The following is a 19,935-nucleotide window of genomic DNA, read 5'->3' as shown; positions in this document are numbered from 1 at the left end:
TTGTTTATAATTTCGGGGATAAACACATAAATGCATTTACACAGCACTCATTCACTCAACAATAAGCACTCAAAGAAATATATACACTCACCTACGTGATTGTGGTATCAATTATCAACGTTTATTGAATGAAAACTTTTTGTCGTCATCGCAAGCGATCTTGGCGCACGTACAAAGGGGAATGTTCGCAGGTCTTTCGCATTTATAGGAATCTGGTCTTGCGAATAATCTTGTACCATTATTGACTCATTCTCGTTTTGAAGACCCACATAGATAACATGGAATATATCCCGACCCGGGTCAATGAAAGCAAACTTAAATGGGATTTGTAATTTCCTTACGTGGGGAAAAGGAAAATATACACATCATATATCTTCATAAGTGGAGCATGTTTTATGGTCATAATGTGGTTAAATTTGAGAAGAACAAACTTTTAAACACTTGCAATATTATTCTCAATCACACATATGTGTATTTCTGCTAGAATAGTTTTCTGGAATCGCTTTTCATGCTTTTTCAATTTATTACCGGTACGTGTGTCTAGAACGCCCACGATTCTTTTCTCGAAATCCACTCGCAACCAAACCAAATATACAGTATTATATATATGCATGGCAATAAACTGCTCTATGGAATGTCAAACAAAACAAGAATAAATGGTTAGATGGACGGACATTTTCCGCCTGTGTCTTTCAAATAGCGACATGTGCGCCTTGAATTGGAAATACTATTAAATTAAAATATTAATAGCAAACCCTCATATGTAAAACCCATAAACTTTTAAATAGATTGAGAAAGATTGACATTTGTATTACAAAATTTTAAATATAAATTTTACAATTAACGTCAGAATATTTTTGTGGTATTTTGGTGGTCCCACCTCGGCCAAAATTCTATCCATTCTGACCATAATTTTTAACTTTATGTTCCTATTTAAACACCAAAAATATCGATTGTATTTTGGACAAATTTTATTTTATCGTTAAAAGAATACAGTGTTATTCGCAATTGTTGATCATGCATCTGGACGAGGGATTCATAGGTTTTCCGGTTGTGCACTTGAAAGCGTCCTGGAATTCAGGCATATTCATATATCCCCTATTGAGTTGTGCGGCAAAGATCTCCGTCTGGCGATTACAATGTTGCTGGGCCACCGCATAAAAGAGCACCTTCTGCGGATCCAATTCAAAGAACTTCAGTACAAAGGTCTCGGCAAAGGCGAATCTTTCACCCTGGAGCCAGAAGTGATAGTCCCTGAGAGATGCCTGAAACGATCGATGAAAGTGAAAGATCTCCCCGATCTCCTCCGAACTGAGTTTTCGATAGATAGGAGCTGATTCCGCATCGTAGTTTTGGAAGGATTGCGTTTCGAGGCAATCCATGGCGGTATAGCGACCATCGGTGTCCAGCAGAAGTCCGGATTGCCTCCAAAGTTCCAAGCCCTGGGTGGCATAATAGTGATAAGTCGGACGATGCAAAGAAAGCAGCACAAAATGGAGGAAATGCCTGAGGAAATAGGCGGGCTGGTTAACATCCTCCTCGTCGACGTAGGGCGATTCAAAGCTATGACGTAGTTGAGCCCTTCTAAGGAGCAGGAGATTTCCATGAAATGAGTTATTGACGAAACCCAAACCGCTGTAGTTTTCATTAAGTTCGGTTATATTTAGGTAGTTTTGGGCATGAGCGTGAAGGATGCGGGCCACCTGAAGCTCCTTTTTTTCCACCGAAGCTGGCCACAGATGACCAAACCAATCTCTTCTGGACAGACTGGATCTTCTTAGCTTCTGAAACCGAGTTGTATGGAGTTGATAGGAAGCTAGAGCCACTTCCCTACTCAGATGGGGATTTAAGACATGCCACTGCCAGTATTCCGAATGCAACAATCTCTCGAATTCCTCTGATACTTTATAACAATCCGGATACCGAAGGTGCTCCTTGGCCTGCCACATCACATAGTTGTAAACTATTCGGGGTTCGGTTTGCCTCAAAACATCCCAAGCCTGGGTGATCTTCTCCACATCTAGGGGAAATTTTCGAGCTAACTCCAGCTGTTCTTTAGAGAAGTTTAGTGCTGCAAAAAAGTGTTGAAAATATTCTATCGTGTTTTCATCTAGCTGGAGCTGCTCTTGTCTAGGACTGGGAGTGGTGGTCCTGCCGTTTCTTGTCAAACTCCTAGTCAGTGGGAGTTCTCCCCTCATTCCGCGACAAAGAACCCTCATCTCATGGGCTATTATATGGGATATCTGATGATGGCGACCCTCTAAAACATCCGAGAGGCTAGATTTGAAATCCTCCGTACTCGGACAGGGCAGATCCTCCATTGGACTCACATAAATCGTGTCCAAGGCAAAATAGATGTTGAGTAGAGTCGGTAGACCATGAGCTGCCAGTTGAGCCGATAGGACAATCCAATTAAGCTGCCCATTAAGATGTCTTCGCTCCCATTGATGTCGGAGAAATGGCCAAGACGAGAGCACTTCTGCATTTCTGGCCAGGAAGGGAACCTCATCCAGGAGACGTTCCCAGTGGGACTTTAAAGGAGTTACACTGAAAACATGTCTTTCGTCCCGCTGTCGACATTCCGCATAAAGTTGAGAAATTAACCTTCCAGGTAGGGTTTCAAAATTGCCAACCTGAGCCGAAAAAAATGTCATCCTATCCTGTTTGTTATAGAGATAAGGTGGCAAAGTTTCATCTGGATCCTCTTCCAGTGCTTGGTCAAAATTTGCGCAAGCGTGAGCATAGAAATCATCACACGGATCTAATGAGTTATTCTTAATCTTCACCAACTGTTGCAGATTGCTTTTGTATAGATGGCTAAAGAACTGGCCCGAATCGACCTCTGAATCTGTATTCGATTCCACTTCCTCAACCGATTCCTGTCCATTCTGAGATCCCACTATATGGATTACAATAGCGAGCAAAACAAACTGAAGATTCCGGCACATTTTATTTATATTTTATTGTGGTCCGCTCGTTTGTTTTGTTTCGCAAAAACTGCGCAAAAATTTTGTTTTACTCGGACTTACTCTCTAATGAGTTGATAAGCCACGGAAATTGCGGATTGAGCTATATATTGTCGATTCTATCAAAGTTCTCCCAGTTCTCTTTGCTCTCGTTGTAGAGCTCGCCTTGACCTTAAAGATCTTTGCCAATCCATTTTGCCTTACATCGTCATTGACAAAGTGAACTCTGTTTATGGATTAATAGATGCTTTTGTTTATTTACAGCGTTTCAAAGAGACTCGTGTAATGTTTATAAACATTGTAAGCAGGGAAATTTAAACTGAAGGAGACGGTTTTTTTAATGTCGGTAAACTATATGATAGTGTTAGGAATAAATAACAGAACTTATTAGTGCGAAATTAACATCACAAATATCTCAAAAATCATAAATCTAAACAAGCTTAGCTAAGTCTAACAAATATTTTGCATACGCAATGTGGTCACAGCTGCATTAGCTCGAATAGCAAAACAAAATGTTATTCCATTAGGTTTATTCTTATTTTTCAAGCAAAGATACATATATTTCTAAAAAAAAAATGTTTCGAGCACAAACAATTTTTTTTTGACTCTTGTTAAAATTGTTTACAGTTTTTTCTACCAGCTCAAAGTTCTCATTTCAATTTCATCAATGTTTTGGTTCAACTGAATGAAATTTCATCAACTTTTCATAATTGTCTTGGTCATTATTTATATATATATTTTATGTCAGGATGTTCCGTTTTTGCCCCCATTTGCGCATTGCATTTTCAAATTGACTTAATGACAAGTGTCAGCCTAGGGAAAGTGTATGTTTTTTTAGAAAAGTCAAGGACCCGAAACGTGTCACACTTGTTTATGAAAATTTTGGGGTGGTATTTTTATGTCAACTGACGATATTCTATGTGTGATTAAGGTATTACCATACCGTGCATTTATCTATTTTAGTTAGATAGGTTTTGTAAATTTACGCTATTTAAGCTGAATTTTATTTAAAAAGATCAAAGATTTTTTCATGCATCGCTAGTTTCCATTCAAAAAAACTTTTCGATCTCATGCCAAATTTTAAACTCATGTTTCTAGTTCCTTTGCACTGGCGGAAATTCCAAAAAGCTGTCAATAGTGTGAAGGCAAATCTTTAGAAAAATGGAACGAACTATATACTAGATGCCTGAATTATTTTTAATGAGCTTATTGTTATTGTTGGTGGTTTGGCTTCAGATCCGGCCAGCGGCTGCTCAAAAACTGTCAAAATGTGCGCCGAATATTTATTTTATTTATTATCGATGTTATTTCTACGCGACTTTCCAAAAAGTCTGCACTTTCTGCCCTGGTAGTGGCATCTCATTTTGGCCAATGGGACATAATATTTGTCTATATATCCATAAGCACGCATACACGCACACGAATCTATATTCACTTGTCCGATTTGCTCTAGCTGCGTGTGTGTGGGTGCTTGCAGACCGCGAAGTATTCATCTATATCCCATTTTGTGGACGGGCCAACGATTTTAGTTGAGCCAAAGGCTTTCAGAAGTTAATAACACAAAATTGTGTCTTCCCCCAGCGGACAAAAAACAAAGGTAAACCAGGCGAAAAGGTAAACCCGAAGATCCCAGTCATATGCTAACAATTTTAATATTAAATAAATCGAATTCAAGTGTGCCGTGTTCGTAAATATTTCCTCACTCGTGTTTTTTCAATTTTTATTGGAACCGGTCCAATCTATAAATCTGGAATTATTTCAATCTATATAGACATACGGTTCTTTGATTGCTCTATCAGCAATACAAAGAGCCCAGAACCATAAAATATATATAACCAGATGTATACAAAACCAAAAAGATTTAATATTTTCCATATGGCTTTGATATCTGTCGACTTTATATAAATATCTATACTTATACGTTTGGATATTATTTGATTAGCTTATTTTAAAACAAAGTCAAATGTGTTTCGCGAGAATTTATTGCCACCTTTTTTATGTTTCTATCATATTAAACTTCTCACGCGCCAAATAAAAAAATATTTTGGGTATATGTTATGCGATAATTTTTCAAAAATTTTTTATAATCTAACTCTATATATATTCAAAAATTTTTCTGCAGCAAAACCAATCAATATGAGCGAAGCCCGTAACCTGTTCACCACCTTCGGCATCCTGGCCATCCTGCTTTTCTTCCTTTACCTCATCTACGCCGTCTTGTAAAATGTGAGTGGCAAGATGAAGGTCCTTAGAGCAGGATATAAGGTAAGAAAATATGAATAAAAAGGTTAGACATAATTATCAAACCGTTTAAGCTAATAAATGCGTTAATACCTAGTTATACCTAAATAGAAGGCGGCTAAATATAACATAAAGAGCACAAAACCTCTATTAAGTTAGGAATATCCAAAAAATATTTTTTTTAAGTAGATCATGGGTAAAATTCGAATTACCCATTTTCCCATCGAATTTATTCGAGATAAATCCACATCAATCACAAACCTTGAAATGCTCATTAAGTTCAAAATGTGCCATAAACTCAATGGGGCTACGTGATGTACCCGATTATTCAATATTCTCTCATTATTGGGAAACGTTTCAAGCAACAAATTAGGCAAATCTACATATTTTCTTGGTTAAAAGTAAATAAATATGTTAATCAAACAAACAGCTGGAGAAGAAAACAGCTCAAAAACCAAGAAATAAATAAATAAAACATTTTTCAAATGACAAGGTCCAGTCGGAAAAAAGCAATTTGACTAGGTGCAGTCCAGCAAATGAATAATGTACAAGAGACAGAGAATAGATTGGCTAGAATCGCATGGAATCCGAATATATATTGCAAATATACAGACAGAACTATATACATATATATAAAGCTAGAAAATATTTGTGCCGCGTCAAAAAATATGAGCAACAACTGGACTCCCATATGTATATGAATTTTTTTATATATCGCCCATATAATCGGATATATGTGGGTGCGTGCGTGCGCCTGGGCAATAATTCCAAGCGCTGGCCAACATTTTGTGGAGAAGTGGAATTCAGATCGGAAAATTTAGTTATTGCACGCCTTTAGCTACGAACGGTTGGAAATCTCTCCAAACAAACAAGAAACCCATTTTTAAGTGTGTGATTTGTGCCTGTCGATCGATCAATCGCTTACCTAATCCCGTATTATACCTTGTAATCAATATAGGAGCCAGCAACCAGAACAACAAAATCAAAATGAATGAGGCCAAGAGTTTGTTCACCACCTTCCTCATCCTGGCCTTCCTGCTGTTCCTGCTCTACGCCTTCTACGAAGCCGCCTTCTAGGCCCATCCCAAGTCACCAACCCACCCATCACCCATCAAGGATAGCATACATGTTGAATTTCAATTCCAAGCCGCCGGCCATCCCATCATCTTGTGGCCCGGTGGAGCTTTTAGGACCCTACGCGTTTAAGATGTTTAGCATTTAATGGATTTCTACTAGTAACCTAAGTCAGGTAAGCAGACCCCCACCCCCCAACCCCATCAATTAATTCAATTATCAGTCACACACATCAAACAAATTATCGAAATATTCCCTCATTGGCTAAAAAAAAAACGTTGACTAAATTTTTTGGCACCCATTTGGCAGCTCGATAATAAATAGATTTTCCGTTTCTATTTTTTAACGAAAACATTTGACATGGCCCACTAAACACCTTGCATTCGTCGCTGGCCCCTTTCTTTTTGGGAACATTTAAAATCATTTTCACAGAACATTTTCCGAATGTCGAAACTTTTTGATTCCAAATTTTCAACCGAAAATATCCGCCCTAGTGCGCAAGCTAAAAAATGTTCAAAGAGACAGTTTTTTTATGGCCAGAATTTATGATTGGCCAAGGTGGAAATTATAATTAATTTTTATTAAATGTTTTCGAATAATTCAGTCAGGATGATAGATAAACTTGAAAAAGCATTCGAGTATAGCAGTGGTGATTTAAAGAAAGGCATATCTGCTTTTGAAATCCCGCCGTGAGTTATTTTTTCGAACCAAAAATAAATCTTAAAGAAGATTATTTTCATTTAAACAAACAACGCAATGCCCGCTATTGTTTATGCCAATGTGGCCACTTTAACAAACAAAACAAAAAAATATATATATGTACATATTTATCAATTGAAAAGGCATCATGTCAGAGCAAAACATTTATTTGTATTTTACAATCAATAAATCGAGTGCTTTTATAAATTGAATTTTGCAAATAAATACTTGTCTAATGCACATTTGCAGATGACGTCAATGCCACCAGCTGCCGAAATCGGAGGCTCGCCGATCATGATGAGCACTTTGCTGATCGATGGTGAACCCCTGCTAAGTGGTAAGTACCATTAATTACGATTCCCTGGGATGCGCTCCAATTAATGATTTCCCTCAACATTTCTCCGTTTGTTTTTTCGCAGTGCTTCGCCACATTTCTTCTATCTTTGAGGCGCTGCAAGATCGATCCATTCGGAAAACTCTGCTGCCGGCCTTGGCGTCATCTGCTCTAATCATAAATTTTATTTTGTGATCTAATTATTTTTGTTTGGCAATGGAATCTACTTAGTTTGCAATTCATAGACCATGATGTACAGTATAAGCAAATTGAGAACAACAGCAGCAATCAATGTGAACAATCAATAATTGGTTATTTCATTGTTAAACAACAAATTTATTTCGCATTCGTACTTTGTAAGACATACATAATGTATAACTGCATTTTACTCGACTTTTCTTAAATTACTTGTGAATAACAACCGCAAAAAAATAAGCAACAACAACTGCAGGAATAAAAACAAAAACAAAACTAAAGATAGTTTTTTATTTTAACATTTAAAAAATAATTTGATTTTGATGTGGGGACTCAAAAAAAATAAAGGTACCGAAGATGACTTCTATTAAGCCTTTTTAAAATATTTTATTCCCTTGTTCATATAGTTGTAGGTCAATATATTTAACGTCAAACATAGTTGTTTGAATTCCATTAAACATAATGGAAGCATACCTTTAGGCTTGAATAGATTTTAAATCGGTTAAAATATCTTATTACCGGTTGCATATTTAAAATAAAAGATTTTACCATAACAAATTTAACTAAGTAAACTCTTGGAGACAAATGCAATAAAACATTTTTTTAATGAAAAAATAATTTTAATATCTTAAATTAATATTTTTAAAAAAATTATTTTCTCTTGTGACTTTTATCTTTATAATTCTTATTGTAAGGCTTCCAATCAACGGATAATAAATAAAACGTAATTTATTTTAGTGGACTCCATAAATAATTCCGTCATCAGAAAGGTGCAAGTCACTTACATAGTCGCCGTTTCGCATTGTAATGTCAGTCTGTGTAATGGGTGGGCAGTTCCTCGAGAGATCATTTAAGTACTCGGACTTCATTTGCATACCGCATGCAAAACGAGGCTTTTACCTACTGGCCAAAGAGATAATAAAATAGCCAAACGCAAATCATATAAGTTTACAATGTCCAAAACAAGCGAAAAGTGCAGGCAATGAAGCGGAGACATTGTCGGTCTTCTCTCCTGACGGCTTCCGTCTGCAGTTGGCCACTTTGCCATTTTGTCGGTCAGTAGTTTCGCGCGCTGGCCAACCGGTTTCACGGCTAAAACCGTCCAAACCCCCCTCCTGCCCCTCCATTCCACCATCGTCGAATTGCAGTGGTTATGCAACCCGGCAGAGTTTAATGCATTTGGGCAATTGATTTTGTCAGCCGGTTTTGGGTCGTGGTTTTATCTTTTATTTTATCTTTTTATTTTTTCATGGCTTTTGTACAAAGTTATTTTCTAGTATATAGTTTAAGCCTTACGACTACAAACCAAATATTTACATGACTCCTAATCTAGCTTAACAAGTTAAAAAAGCTTCAGTTTCTTTTGCTTTTGCTCGAGGGCCTCGATTCTCAGGCGCTTGAAGAGTTGATGTCCCAGGTATGTGCGAATCGGCAGGGGGGCCAACTTCATGAAGGCATACTGTAATAGGAGAAGATTTTATTTGATATATTTTTCAATTTAACAAAAGCCAAAGTCAATTTAACATTTTCTAAATCCCGATATGATGTGCAAAATTTATGAAGAAATTAATTATTGTACAGTCCTGAGGCTCGAAATAATTTGGAAAGAAATATTTGAAATAAATGTATTATTGTAAAAAATTTGTATAAATAAAATTCAATATAGAAGACAAATATCTTGGGACAACACTACGTATGGGTAATTTTTTTTCAAAGCTTGCTGTTTTGCATGTTACTTAAGAATATTTTTAATTGCTCGATTTATAGGTGCCTTAAAGATATACAAATACACACCTGTATCCCGTGAGACCAGAAACCGTTCGTCTCACTCGTTTTTCCCAGTGTAAAGACGGCGGAGCGGGCATAGGTATAGGCGTTGGGGAAAAACAGACCGCCCTGCATCACCCGATCGGCGTAGGCGTTCATTTTGGTTACCACAAAGTTGGGCATCAACAACTGCACATGGATGTTGTGCTCGGCGAGCTCCAGTTCCAGGGCTTTGGAAAAGTACGTAACGAACTTTTTGCTTGCCGCATAGACAGTCATATTTGGCAGGGGTTGCAGTTCCGAGGAGGATCCCAGGTTGACAATGGCTCCCTTTCCGCGGCCAATCATCTGCGGCAGGACCTTTCGGGTCATCATCGTAACCGATCCCATATTGACGGTTAGGAGATCCCACAGCAGGTCCTCCGACACAAGGTCAAGGCTTTCGGGATGTTCGTACATCATGCCCACATTGTTAACTGTAAGAAAAGCAGAATTTTATATTAAGAATATTCAGAAGCAAAATAAATCATTTAATTTAATCTGCTAAGATAGAACGATAGCGTTAGTTTTGTTTTGTGAACTTAAATATCTTCTTATAATATTCTGTATTATAAACTTTAAATTGAAATTTAAGAATTCTTAAGTTATACTTATTGAAATAAAAAATGATTAAAACTTGTTATAGGAGTTCAATTGGTTTTATTTGGTACCTACACACATTTTGGTTAAGTTCCAAACTATATCACAAAAATTGTCGTTCAAACATGGTCATGTTGATAAAATATTTTTTATAGAAACTCATATCAGGGTTGCAGTGCCAAATAAATTAACCTGACCAAGATCAATGTCAACTGTTATCAGCCAAAATTTTATGAAAACTGCCTTGGGTCGTTCGCAAGGTTGTCGGAATGTAAATTGCTGAAGCGCGTCAGAGTCTGAAGCGTTTATGACTCTGGTCGGCCGAATAAAACCCCAACAACAGCGCATCGCCCATGTACTTGAGCATCGCCTAAGCCACTCTTCGCCTCGCCAATAGACCAAAAACCAGAGCCATTATAATTGCACGCAATTATTATTGTTTGACATTGGCAGCCGCACAAGAAAGAGTCACAAAAAAATAAAAAAACCTAAACATAAAGCTGCTACTGTTGATAGTCGTTTGCTGTTGACAATGATGAATGTATGAATTTGTACAGTAAACATCGGTTAATGATAACAACAATGAAGTGGAGTGATGACTGTAATTAGTGAATAATTAAGCAATTTATTTAAAAATTTAAAAAAAGGCTAATAGGTGATAAGTTTATAAACTCTGACAAAATATCATAAGAATATGTATTTATTTAAACATTACTTACCCAAAATGCCGACATCAATTCCCGCCAGTTCCTTTTCGATCTGATCGTAAACCTGTCGTCCCTTGGCAAAATCCACAGCAATCCACTTGGTTTTCACTTTGTACTGGCTCTCTGAAAAAACATTTCGAAATTAAATAAAATTGATGTACTTGTTGGTAGATAAACAACTCTTACCAATCTCATTGGTGACGGCAATCAGCTTTTCCTTCGTCCGCGAGATGAGCACCAGGTTGAGACCCTGACGAGCCAGCTCCCTGGCATATTCCTTTCCAATGCCATCGGTGGCACCCGTCACAACTAAAGTGAAGGGAATCGAATGAGAACTTGATGAGTACAGGCCAAGGTTGCCAAAAGTGGCGGAAATCACATTTTTACAATTGTGCAAAAAAAGAATAATTGAATTTTGAATTTATAAATTTATATTATAACTTATTTGATTTCTAACAAAACTTATATTTGATTGAAATAAACTACAGACAAAATAAATCTAAAACTATTTATGCAATAATAAATTTTAAAAACGATATTTAAATATTTAAACTAATAACACTTCAAATAGTTGTACATGACTCTCGTAAATTGTTTACGTCAATACACCAGCTAAAAAGAAAAATATTTTTCAATGGGGAAAGGAGTTTCTAATAGATATTGAATGATTTATAACCATTTCAAGCTATATTTTAAATATTTTATGACAAATTTCGTCACTTTCTTTCGTTTGCTTATATTTTTAGCAACTGAATAAAGTCAAGACCATCTTCAAAGACCTTTTCGAACCTAACATTTGCCTGCTAATTAACCCGTTGCATTCGACTGGGCCTCTTTTAATCACATCGCTAGTTGTCGGTTGTTGGTTGTTGGTTGCCGAAACCTCAGCAAATATCTGAATGGAATTGGCCGCAAAGAAGCACTCAGAAGCAAACCGGCTTGCGTGGCAAGAGCTGCAATTTAGCCACTGGCAGCTGGTTATTGGTTGCCAAATATTTGTGCAATATCAACACCGGCAACAGCAACATTTAGGAGTTACAATGGCAAAACCAATCGATTGTTGCGCTTGCGTGCTGCCCAATAATTACGAATTCCGTGTATTTTGCGAAGACTTTTCAGCTCGATTGGTGAATAATCAAAACTGTTTGAAAATATCCATAATTCAATTACGAAAACTATGCAGAAGTCGAGCACTTGTTGCCTTTGAAGGTCACCCATTAATTTAATGATAAAAGTGACAGTAAAATTCACAACTGTTAGACCACGAAGAGCAGCACGAGACTCGAGTCAATGGAAGCGAAATAATTAAATTAAAAAGCAAAAACAAACCGAACACCAAATGATGAATAAACGAGAAAATCGCAAGCCGGTTTGTTTACGAGTTGAATGACTTTGTGTGGTCCATAAAGCGAAATATAAACAAAGCAGGTTGTTTGAATAATTTGGTAATTATTTTGGCAAATCCTTCGATCACATGTATATGTAAGTATAAATAAAAAAAGAAAATTTTAATAACTTTGATATTCCTTTATTTTTTTGAACTCGCTTTAATGTTTAAAATACTACTTACTTATTTAGTTCTTGATATTTAATGACTAAGGGACTATGAGGAACTTTTAAAATGTTTTAAATTATAAATATTTGTAATATCGTTCAACAAGTAAGAAGTCTTTCAAAACATATAGTCTTTAAAGTTCTTCCAAATTCTGCTTATCATGATGATTTTCTAACTGTGATATTAATGAAAATCATTATGACTACAAATTTGTTATCTTATCTAAATTGGATTTTCTGACCTCCTTGGTTAAAGGGTCCAATAAAATGTCAGGTAAGTCAAAGTTCTGTCTTCAAAGATTTATTTAACTATAAATGCAATCAAGTACAACTGCTACCCACACTAAATAGCCCTTTAGATTAACTTATCAGAAACAAAAAAAAACAAATCTTGTTAAATACAACAAAGATTAATGATAAAAATGAACACACGGTATTCCAATTTAAACTGAGCATTATGAGCTATTACTGACATTTATTTTATTATATTCAATTATTATAGGGATAGTGAATTAGCTAATGACTGACAATTCTATGGGGTTCTGTGTGTTTCTCCATATAGCAAAACACTCCCTCAAGAACTACGGTAAACAATTTGTATATGTGACAGTGAAGCAACGAAAAACGCAAACCTCAAATATTGACAGACCCCTGGGGCTAAAGTATGCAAATATTGGACTGCATAACATGAAAACATATAGTGTATAGTGCGGAATGTGGGGTACAATAGGCTTTAAGATCAAAGATCAAGACTTACCTGCCCATTGGCCGAATTTTTCGACCAGAGTCTTCGGCAACTGCGGCTGGAAGTAGGGTTCCAGGACAGCCTTGATGATACTGATCAAGGACTTTAGGTTGTCGTACAGAAATGCGGCGATAGTCAGGGAACCCACTATATAGATTGCCGCCGAGATCAGCTGCCAAATGAACGCCATTCTTAGCAGAGTGTATATGCTCACTTCCAGAACTGGCTGCATGATTAAGAGAGTTCTCTTTTTATAGTCGAAGAAGCCAACTTTCAGTTGGTGATAAGAGCAAATTGAAGGGATTGTGGAAACTATGCTTATCACTGCCCGCTGCTGCTGATAATTTATTGTTTCGTTTGGTTTTACTACAATAATGTTTTCTAATCACCCGACTTTCGCACTATCGCGCTGTCTGTCTGCCTCTTTTTTTCCGGAGGCACAAGTTGCAGGTCTGAGCGTCGATCACGCACTGAACACTTGGAAATGCGGCTTCGTATTTTCGGACTTTCGGGTTTCGGTTTTTCTGTTTCGGATCTGGTCTTTAACAAGCAACAGTTGTAAATAAACTAACAAAAAAACGGCTTACAGCGGAAAGGCCACTGCAGTTGGGGCTCTTTTCCGCGGCTTTACTCACTTTTTGTCGGTTCATTATTTCATAAAATTTTATTTTTAATTTTGTTGCCTTTTACTGCGACCTAAACATGTTGAAAAACTTCGTGTCTTGGCCGGGTTAATTATTTGACATTTAATTGCCGCGAAAGAGGTGACCCTTTCATACTCTCGGAATTTTCACCCGCGCTAAGTGCATAATTAGCTTACTTGCGGTGTAGGACTAATTGCAAACAATTAAGCAAAAAATGCGTCAAATTGTCTTTTGTCATGCAATGATCCCTGGTAATCTGATATAGTTTATTTGTACATATTTTCCATTACCTCTCTTTTTGCATGTCGCTAAATGCTTTTGGATTAATACAGTTTTTAAAACAATAATTACTGTATTACTTTACAGCAATGGTTTCGTGATTTAATCATAGTATAACAACCAATTTTTTATATTAAAAGTTTAAAGCAAAAATTTAGGAAAAACTAAAATTTTATTGTTTTTTTAATTATTTGAATTTTAAAAGTATACATTTGTATAAAAATTAAGTGCCCTAAAAATGTTATATTGTTGAATTAAAAAGTAATACTGATTTGTCAGTATTTTATTTGCTGGTACTTTATAAATCTGGGAATTCTATACTAACCGCCTTCTTTTATCTGTCATTTTTGTATACAGTTGCACTTTCTTATCTTTTACAATTTCATTACCATAAGTTGTTCTAATCAAGTACGAAACAAAATAAAAATGTAAGTACCAACAAATAAACAATAAGATCCGAATAAGTTAAAAAGTTTTCGGTTACGAAAACGTCATAGGTGATTTGGGCAAAGGCTTTGCTAATGTATTAATCCATTTGTTTCTATAACTAACTATTAAAATAGTAATTGAATTTAATGACAATAGGAAATGTCCCACAAACTACTGAATACTGGGGTGTAAATATCTCCCACAATTATAATAAATTTAGTGACGATACTTTTTTTTTAACCTTAATTTATTTGCGACACTATATAAATCAAAAACTTAAGTAAATACGAAGGGCACAACGGTCATCGCATACATAATACACTTTTCAACTTGTTGCTCACTTAGTTCTTCTTTAAATGCTGAAAGGCTTTTGCCAAATTTTATCGACGGTTAAAACTAAAAGCAACGTTCCACAATCCGAAAAATTAGATCTTGTGTTACAAAAATTAATTAACTTACGTGTAGACGAACCAAGCAATTATTGTTTCCAAACTCAATAAATAAAATCAATACTTGAGTAAAGGGCTGCCGGCTGTCGCCTGTCGAGCTGAATATTGATTTCAGACTGAGGAACATGGCGGGAGAAGTTCTTCAACGAGGAAGTCGAAAAGCTTTCTAAATGTAAATAGTGTTGTTGAGTTGCCTGATTTAAAGCTAGAAGTAACTAATTTGTAGTATAATTCCTGTAAATAAAATAAAAATGACAATAAAACTTGTAATAAAACAGCTTTTAAGACCATTTGTTTTTTTAATTTAGTTTGTCTTATTATTAATCAATTAATAAACAAAATAAGGAAAAAGCTAAAAACATTATATGAAGTTCGAAATTTCGCCAAGTATTTAGCAAGGTCACGAACCACAAACCCAATGTCGAGTTACAAGTTCGCCTGAAAGTGTGCTTTGTTTTATTTACAAAGCTAGATATCTTTTAACCACTTCCCTGCTAAATAAGGGTCATGATTTAAATAACAATACACAAACAATAAGAAAATATATAAACTGGAACTGATAAATAAAGCACAAAATAAATAAATGTAAATTTATATATCCTTGCCGAAAACATGTAGTACTGAATTTGGCCATACCGGGTGTTAAAAAAAAGTCACCCAAGTGATTTTCAAACTTACGCTAGTATATGGATAATAATTAAAGGATTAAATCACAAATACGATTCCCACTGTTAAAAACTTGTTATTTAATTCTTCATGTAAATGTCCATATTAGGAACAAATTTGCTTCTACTTAATTTTCCTTATAGAAAAGTTTAAAGCCGACATAGGTTCGAACACGCCAGGTTAAGGCAGTACCCACTGCATTTTGGATTTGGTGCCACAGGTAGCCTGTGGTTTCATCCACTTCGTCCCTTAGCTGATCAACTGCACTCTGGGCATAAGCCGCAGCCGATGGAATGAACAGACCGCCCTTCATGATCTCCTCGGAGTACGAGTTGATCTTGGTGACCACGAAACTAGGAGAAATCAGCTGCACATGGATGCCAAATGGCTTGGCCTCGTGATACAAAGCCAGGGTCAAACTTCGGGTGTAGGCCTTCGAGGCGGCATATAAGGCATCAAACGGCATGGGCTGGAGTTCTGATCCGGATCCAACATTCACGATGGCTCCCTTGATCTTAGCGGCCTTCATCCGCTGGAAGAAGAGGCGGGAAAGCTGCGAAACGGCCACCACATTGGTGTCGATTAATTTCTGGGTGGCTTCCTGGCTCCATTCCAGCAAAGACATGGGTGTACCGATTCCAGCATTGTTTACTTGAAATAAACGATAAGTATACTCAATATGACTTAGAAAAGTTGTAAAATATCAAAATTGACAATTAATATTTAAAGATTATACTAGTATAATTTATTGAACTTAACTTACCAAGTATAGAAATGGGTATATTGGCGGTTTCCTTGTCTATATGCTCGTAGACCTGCGAGCCCTTTGTGAAGTCAGCTATCACAATTTTTATTTGTACACCGGAAAAGCTTTCTGTCGAAAAAAAAAATATATAAATTACTGGTAAATAAATTAACTTGGACTCTGGTATACCAGATCCATACAAAATGGAAATGATAGCAGGTTTCTAAAACCTTTCACCTCTGTTTTGTAATCTCAGAACCTGTCCTAATCTCCACTTCCTCTTGACATACCGATTTCCTTAGCCACCGCCTGGAGTTTCTCCTCGTTTCTGGCGATTAGGACGACATTGATGTTCTGGCGGGCCAGAGCCTTGGCATACTCCTTGCCAATTCCATCGCTGGCTCCCGTGACAGCAGCCCAATCTCCATAACGCTCCTTGAGAGTGGGTCTACTATCGCTAAAATACCGACTTTTTACCAATTTGTACGGCGTTCTTAGCTGCTCGTAGAGATAAGAGGCCAGGGCATAGATGCCAATAAACGTTAGAAACGTTGATAAGGCACAAAACATGGTCTCTATTTATTTCCTATTTTTAATCGACTGCTTGAGCAAAGAATTCGTGTGTGCGATCAGCTGGACTCTCTTAAACGGACTGTGGTTACGGAGTAAATTGCACACTTTTCGTCGCTGAAATTAGTTGATATACATAAATCCATGACCAAGCCCAAAGATTACAAAGTTATTATAAAGTGTGTGACCCACAAGTATTTCGGTTAATCACTTAAATTATGGTTAATGGTTCAACTTGCTATTTGCCTAGAAATTGTTAAATTTAAAAGGTGCATCTATCTTTTTGGTTCTTTATGACTGCGGTCACAGATGTTATTCCAATTAAAATATTCTAAATTGTTTCTTTTAATTTGCATTAACAAATCCGCAAAGTTAACCTACTTTTTAAATTTTAAGGCCCTACGATTCCCTTAAATATGATTATCACTGTTTAAATTATATTTTTGGCTCTTTTATTTGTACTTTCATACTTTTAAAATGTTACTTCTGCTTTTTCATATCCGACATTTTGCCGAAGATCTTAGTGGCGGTATATGTTCGCACACGCCACGTAAAGGCGGTTGCCACAGCATTTTGGACATGGTGCCACAGGTAACCCGGAGTTTCCTCCACTCCGTCCCTCAGCTGATCAACTGCACTCTGGGCATAAGCCGCAGCCGATGGGATGAACAGACCGCCCTTCATGATCCGACTGGAGTACGAGTTGATCTTGGTGACCACGAAGTTGGGGGAAAGCAGCTGGACATGGATGCCAAATGGCTTGGCCTCGTGATACAGGGCCAGGGTTAAGCTGCGGGTGTACGCCTTGGAGGCGGCATAGTAGGCTCCATAGGGAAGGGGCTGGAGTTCCGTTCCAGAGCTAACATTCACGATGGCCCCCTTGATCTTTGAGGCCTTCATCCGCTGGAAGAAGAGGCGGGAGAGCTGCGAAACGGCCACCACATTGGTGTCGATTATATTCTGGGTGGCTTCCTGGCTCCATTTCAGCAAAGATGTGGGTGCACCCGATCCAACGTTGTTCACTGTTCAGTAGATTTAAAATACAAATTAGTTTATACCGAATAAAAAAGCTCTGATCCTTATGTTTCTTAGTTACCTTTTTTTTTTTTATTTGTATACTTTTTAAAAATATATAGATCTTAAAAAAAATTTTAAATTATTAGAAACAATAATCTTTACTTACCAAGTATAGAAATGGGTATATTGGCAGTTTCCTTTTCTATATGGTCGTAAACCTGCGAGCCCTTTGTGAAGTCGGCTACCACGATCTTTGTCTGCACACCAGATCCGCTTTCAGCTGTAAAATGTATTCATCACTTGTATTAGAAACTAACAATAGACTCCAATAAAATTCTTGTATACCGAATCCCAAATTAGATGGCAATGCAAGCATGTTTACAAACAAATTAAATACAAAGCTGGCAACAAAAAATCCATTGCATGGCATCAAATCATAATTTTCACATCAGCTTTGCGTGTTCTTTAAAACTGTCATGTTCTTTCAAAAAAAAAAGTATATAAAACACCATCTAATGGGAGCAATCACAGACAATTAAAACGGCAAAAAATGCATAGCTAAATTTAAAATGCAGTAATCATTAATCTATTACCACTTCATCTTTCGGGCTAGAACAAGTAAAAATTGAATTTTATTTCGAAGTTCTTAAATTTATTTATGACTAAGAAAGTTAATAAATAATTTGATTGTCATGCAACACCTTTGATAACAACTTTTTTAATCTGAATAACTATCTTAATCTCTTCTCCTCTTGACTTACCAATTTCCTTGGCCACCGCCTGGAGTTTCTCCTCGTTTCTGGCGATCAGGACGACATTGATGTTCTGGCGGGCCAGAGCCTTGGAATATTCCTTGCCAATTCCATCACTGGCTCCCGTGACAGCCGCCCAATCTCCATAACGCTCCTTGAGAGTGGGTCTACTATCGCTAAAATACCGAATTTTCAGCAGTTTGTACGGCGTTCTCAACTGCTCGTAGAGATAAGAGGCTAGGGCATAGAAGCCAATAAGCGTTAGAAACGTTGATAAGCAACAAAACATTTCTGTTTTTATTTATTTCCTATTTTTAGTCGACTGCTCGAGCTGAGAATACGTGTGTGCGATCCGGTCGACTCCCTCAAACGGACTGTGGTCACGGAGCAAATCGCACACCTTTTGCCGGACAGGGCTCTGAATTTAAATGACATGCATAAACAGAAGTGCGAGCAATCAAAAGGTGTTCGACTTGCCGTTAACAGTGCGCCCAAAAGATTAAAATGTTATCACAGTATGTGCGAATCGCGATTATTTCGATTAATCAGTTTTTGTGTGCCTAATGGCTTGACTTGCTGTTTGACTAGAAACGGTCAAATTAAAAAGTCCCATCTAACTTTTTGGGTGCATTACACTGCAAATTTGGTGTGCAAGGTCGTGCTTTAAGGCAGCTAACAAGTGAAAGTGGCAACTTAATTTCAAAACTATAAGAATTTTTACATTTTTTTTAAGTGCAAGGAAATTATTTATTTTTACTTTAAGAATATAAGTGACATAAAATTATTTCAGCGAAATATGGTTTGAAATGGAGAATAACTTTCACATCTTTATTATGTCCTAAATCTATGTCAGGAAAAATGAATGCTCATTTAAGTCTTAGATAAATTTAGAAATAATTGAGATGTGTATTTCACCATCAGGCATCTCGGGAGTCAGTCACCTTCCAATCCAACACACCAGCCATAGATGACATCATTGCCCTTTGGACCTTTGTTCGCCAAAAATGCACTCTACACTCTACAACACACACACCACACTCGCACATCACAATTACCGCCTTGAAGCGGCATTCATAAATTAGGGAGGGCACAGAAATGGCATTTTACAAAACGCTAAGTACACACACGCCCCTCAAACCGTCGGGGAATCCCCTTGATGTCCTTAAAGTGCTGACTGGGAGTAAGGAAATCAGGAAATGCTGTGAATCGAACTGCGGAACAAGAGCACGACATGGGTTATATATCAACCATGTGTGTCGACAGCCGGGAAATAGGGATGAGTTTTTTGGCTGCTAGCAAATCCATTTTGAAAAATATATTTCCTACCATTTTTCCTCGTTTTTGGCTGCCGCAAAAACCGCATTTATTCAAGTGTCAAATAAATTCATAGTTTTTCGGCCCCAAAAAGAAAGGCAAAAGGCAAGTCGGGGGCGTCGACTGTTGGCGTCGGCCAACTAATTAAG

General features: G+C 37.0%; 4 protein-coding genes and 1 long non-coding RNA gene across 8 annotated transcripts; 1 reads left to right on the top strand and 4 right to left on the bottom strand.

The window, feature by feature from the left end:
• Window positions 1–955: 955 nt before the first annotated feature.
• On the bottom strand, window positions 956–3,129 carry LOC108051704. The gene has a single exon (XM_017133877.2). It carries the CDS (start codon window positions 2,946–2,948, stop codon window positions 999–1,001), a length of 1,950 nt encoding a protein of 649 aa, XP_016989366.2. The 5' UTR covers window positions 2,949–3,129; the 3' UTR covers window positions 956–998.
• Window positions 3,130–4,467: 1,338 nt separating this feature from the next.
• Window positions 4,468–7,790, top strand: LOC108051703. 3 transcript variants are annotated; one of them, XR_001769629.2, is made up of 5 exons: window positions 4,468–4,563; window positions 5,089–5,231; window positions 6,166–6,456; window positions 7,230–7,317; window positions 7,400–7,790. It is a non-coding gene; the product is annotated as an uncharacterized LOC108051703 (long non-coding RNA). The 3 variants fall into 3 exon arrangements; XR_001769630.2 differs by having other exon boundaries at window positions 4,513–4,580; XR_001769628.2 differs by lacking the exons at window positions 4,468–4,563; window positions 5,089–5,231 and adding an exon at window positions 5,965–6,094.
• A 936-nt stretch (window positions 7,791–8,726) lies between these two features.
• LOC108051736 (hydroxysteroid dehydrogenase-like protein 1) lies at window positions 8,727–14,824 on the bottom strand. Of its 2 annotated transcripts, XM_017133950.2 has the most exons (6): window positions 14,733–14,824; window positions 12,934–13,147; window positions 10,809–10,931; window positions 10,635–10,745; window positions 9,304–9,752; window positions 8,727–8,968 (listed from the first exon to the last, which is right to left on the bottom strand). In XM_017133950.2, exons 2-6 carry the CDS (start codon window positions 13,109–13,111, stop codon window positions 8,852–8,854), a joined length of 978 nt encoding a protein of 325 aa, XP_016989439.2. In that variant the 5' UTR covers window positions 13,112–13,147; window positions 14,733–14,824; the 3' UTR covers window positions 8,727–8,851. The 2 variants fall into 2 exon arrangements, with proteins under 2 accessions (XP_016989439.2, XP_016989438.2); XM_017133949.2 differs by lacking the exon at window positions 14,733–14,824 and having other exon boundaries at window positions 12,934–13,409.
• A 624-nt stretch (window positions 14,825–15,448) lies between these two features.
• Window positions 15,449–16,766, bottom strand: LOC108051710 (hydroxysteroid dehydrogenase-like protein 1). Its single transcript, XM_017133884.2, has 3 exons — window positions 16,424–16,766; window positions 16,152–16,262; window positions 15,449–16,039 (listed from the first exon to the last, which is right to left on the bottom strand). Exons 1-3 carry the CDS (start codon window positions 16,701–16,703, stop codon window positions 15,516–15,518), a joined length of 915 nt encoding a protein of 304 aa, XP_016989373.1. The 5' UTR covers window positions 16,704–16,766; the 3' UTR covers window positions 15,449–15,515.
• Window positions 16,767–17,132: 366 nt separating this feature from the next.
• On the bottom strand, window positions 17,133–18,881 carry LOC108051707 (inactive hydroxysteroid dehydrogenase-like protein 1). The gene is made up of 3 exons (XM_017133880.2): window positions 18,482–18,881; window positions 17,887–18,000; window positions 17,133–17,725 (listed from the first exon to the last, which is right to left on the bottom strand). Exons 1-3 carry the CDS (start codon window positions 18,759–18,761, stop codon window positions 17,184–17,186), a joined length of 936 nt encoding a protein of 311 aa, XP_016989369.2. The 5' UTR covers window positions 18,762–18,881; the 3' UTR covers window positions 17,133–17,183.
• Between the last annotated feature and the right edge of the window lie 1,054 nt (window positions 18,882–19,935).

This window comes from Drosophila rhopaloa, unplaced genomic scaffold, assembly GCF_018152115.1.
Source record: "Drosophila rhopaloa isolate 14029-0021.01 unplaced genomic scaffold, ASM1815211v1 contig_2, whole genome shotgun sequence".
Taxonomy (NCBI): Eukaryota; Metazoa; Arthropoda; class Insecta; order Diptera; family Drosophilidae; genus Drosophila; species Drosophila rhopaloa.
Note: the sequence above shows the minus strand (reverse complement) of the source record. Positions and strands in the feature narration are given on the sequence as shown.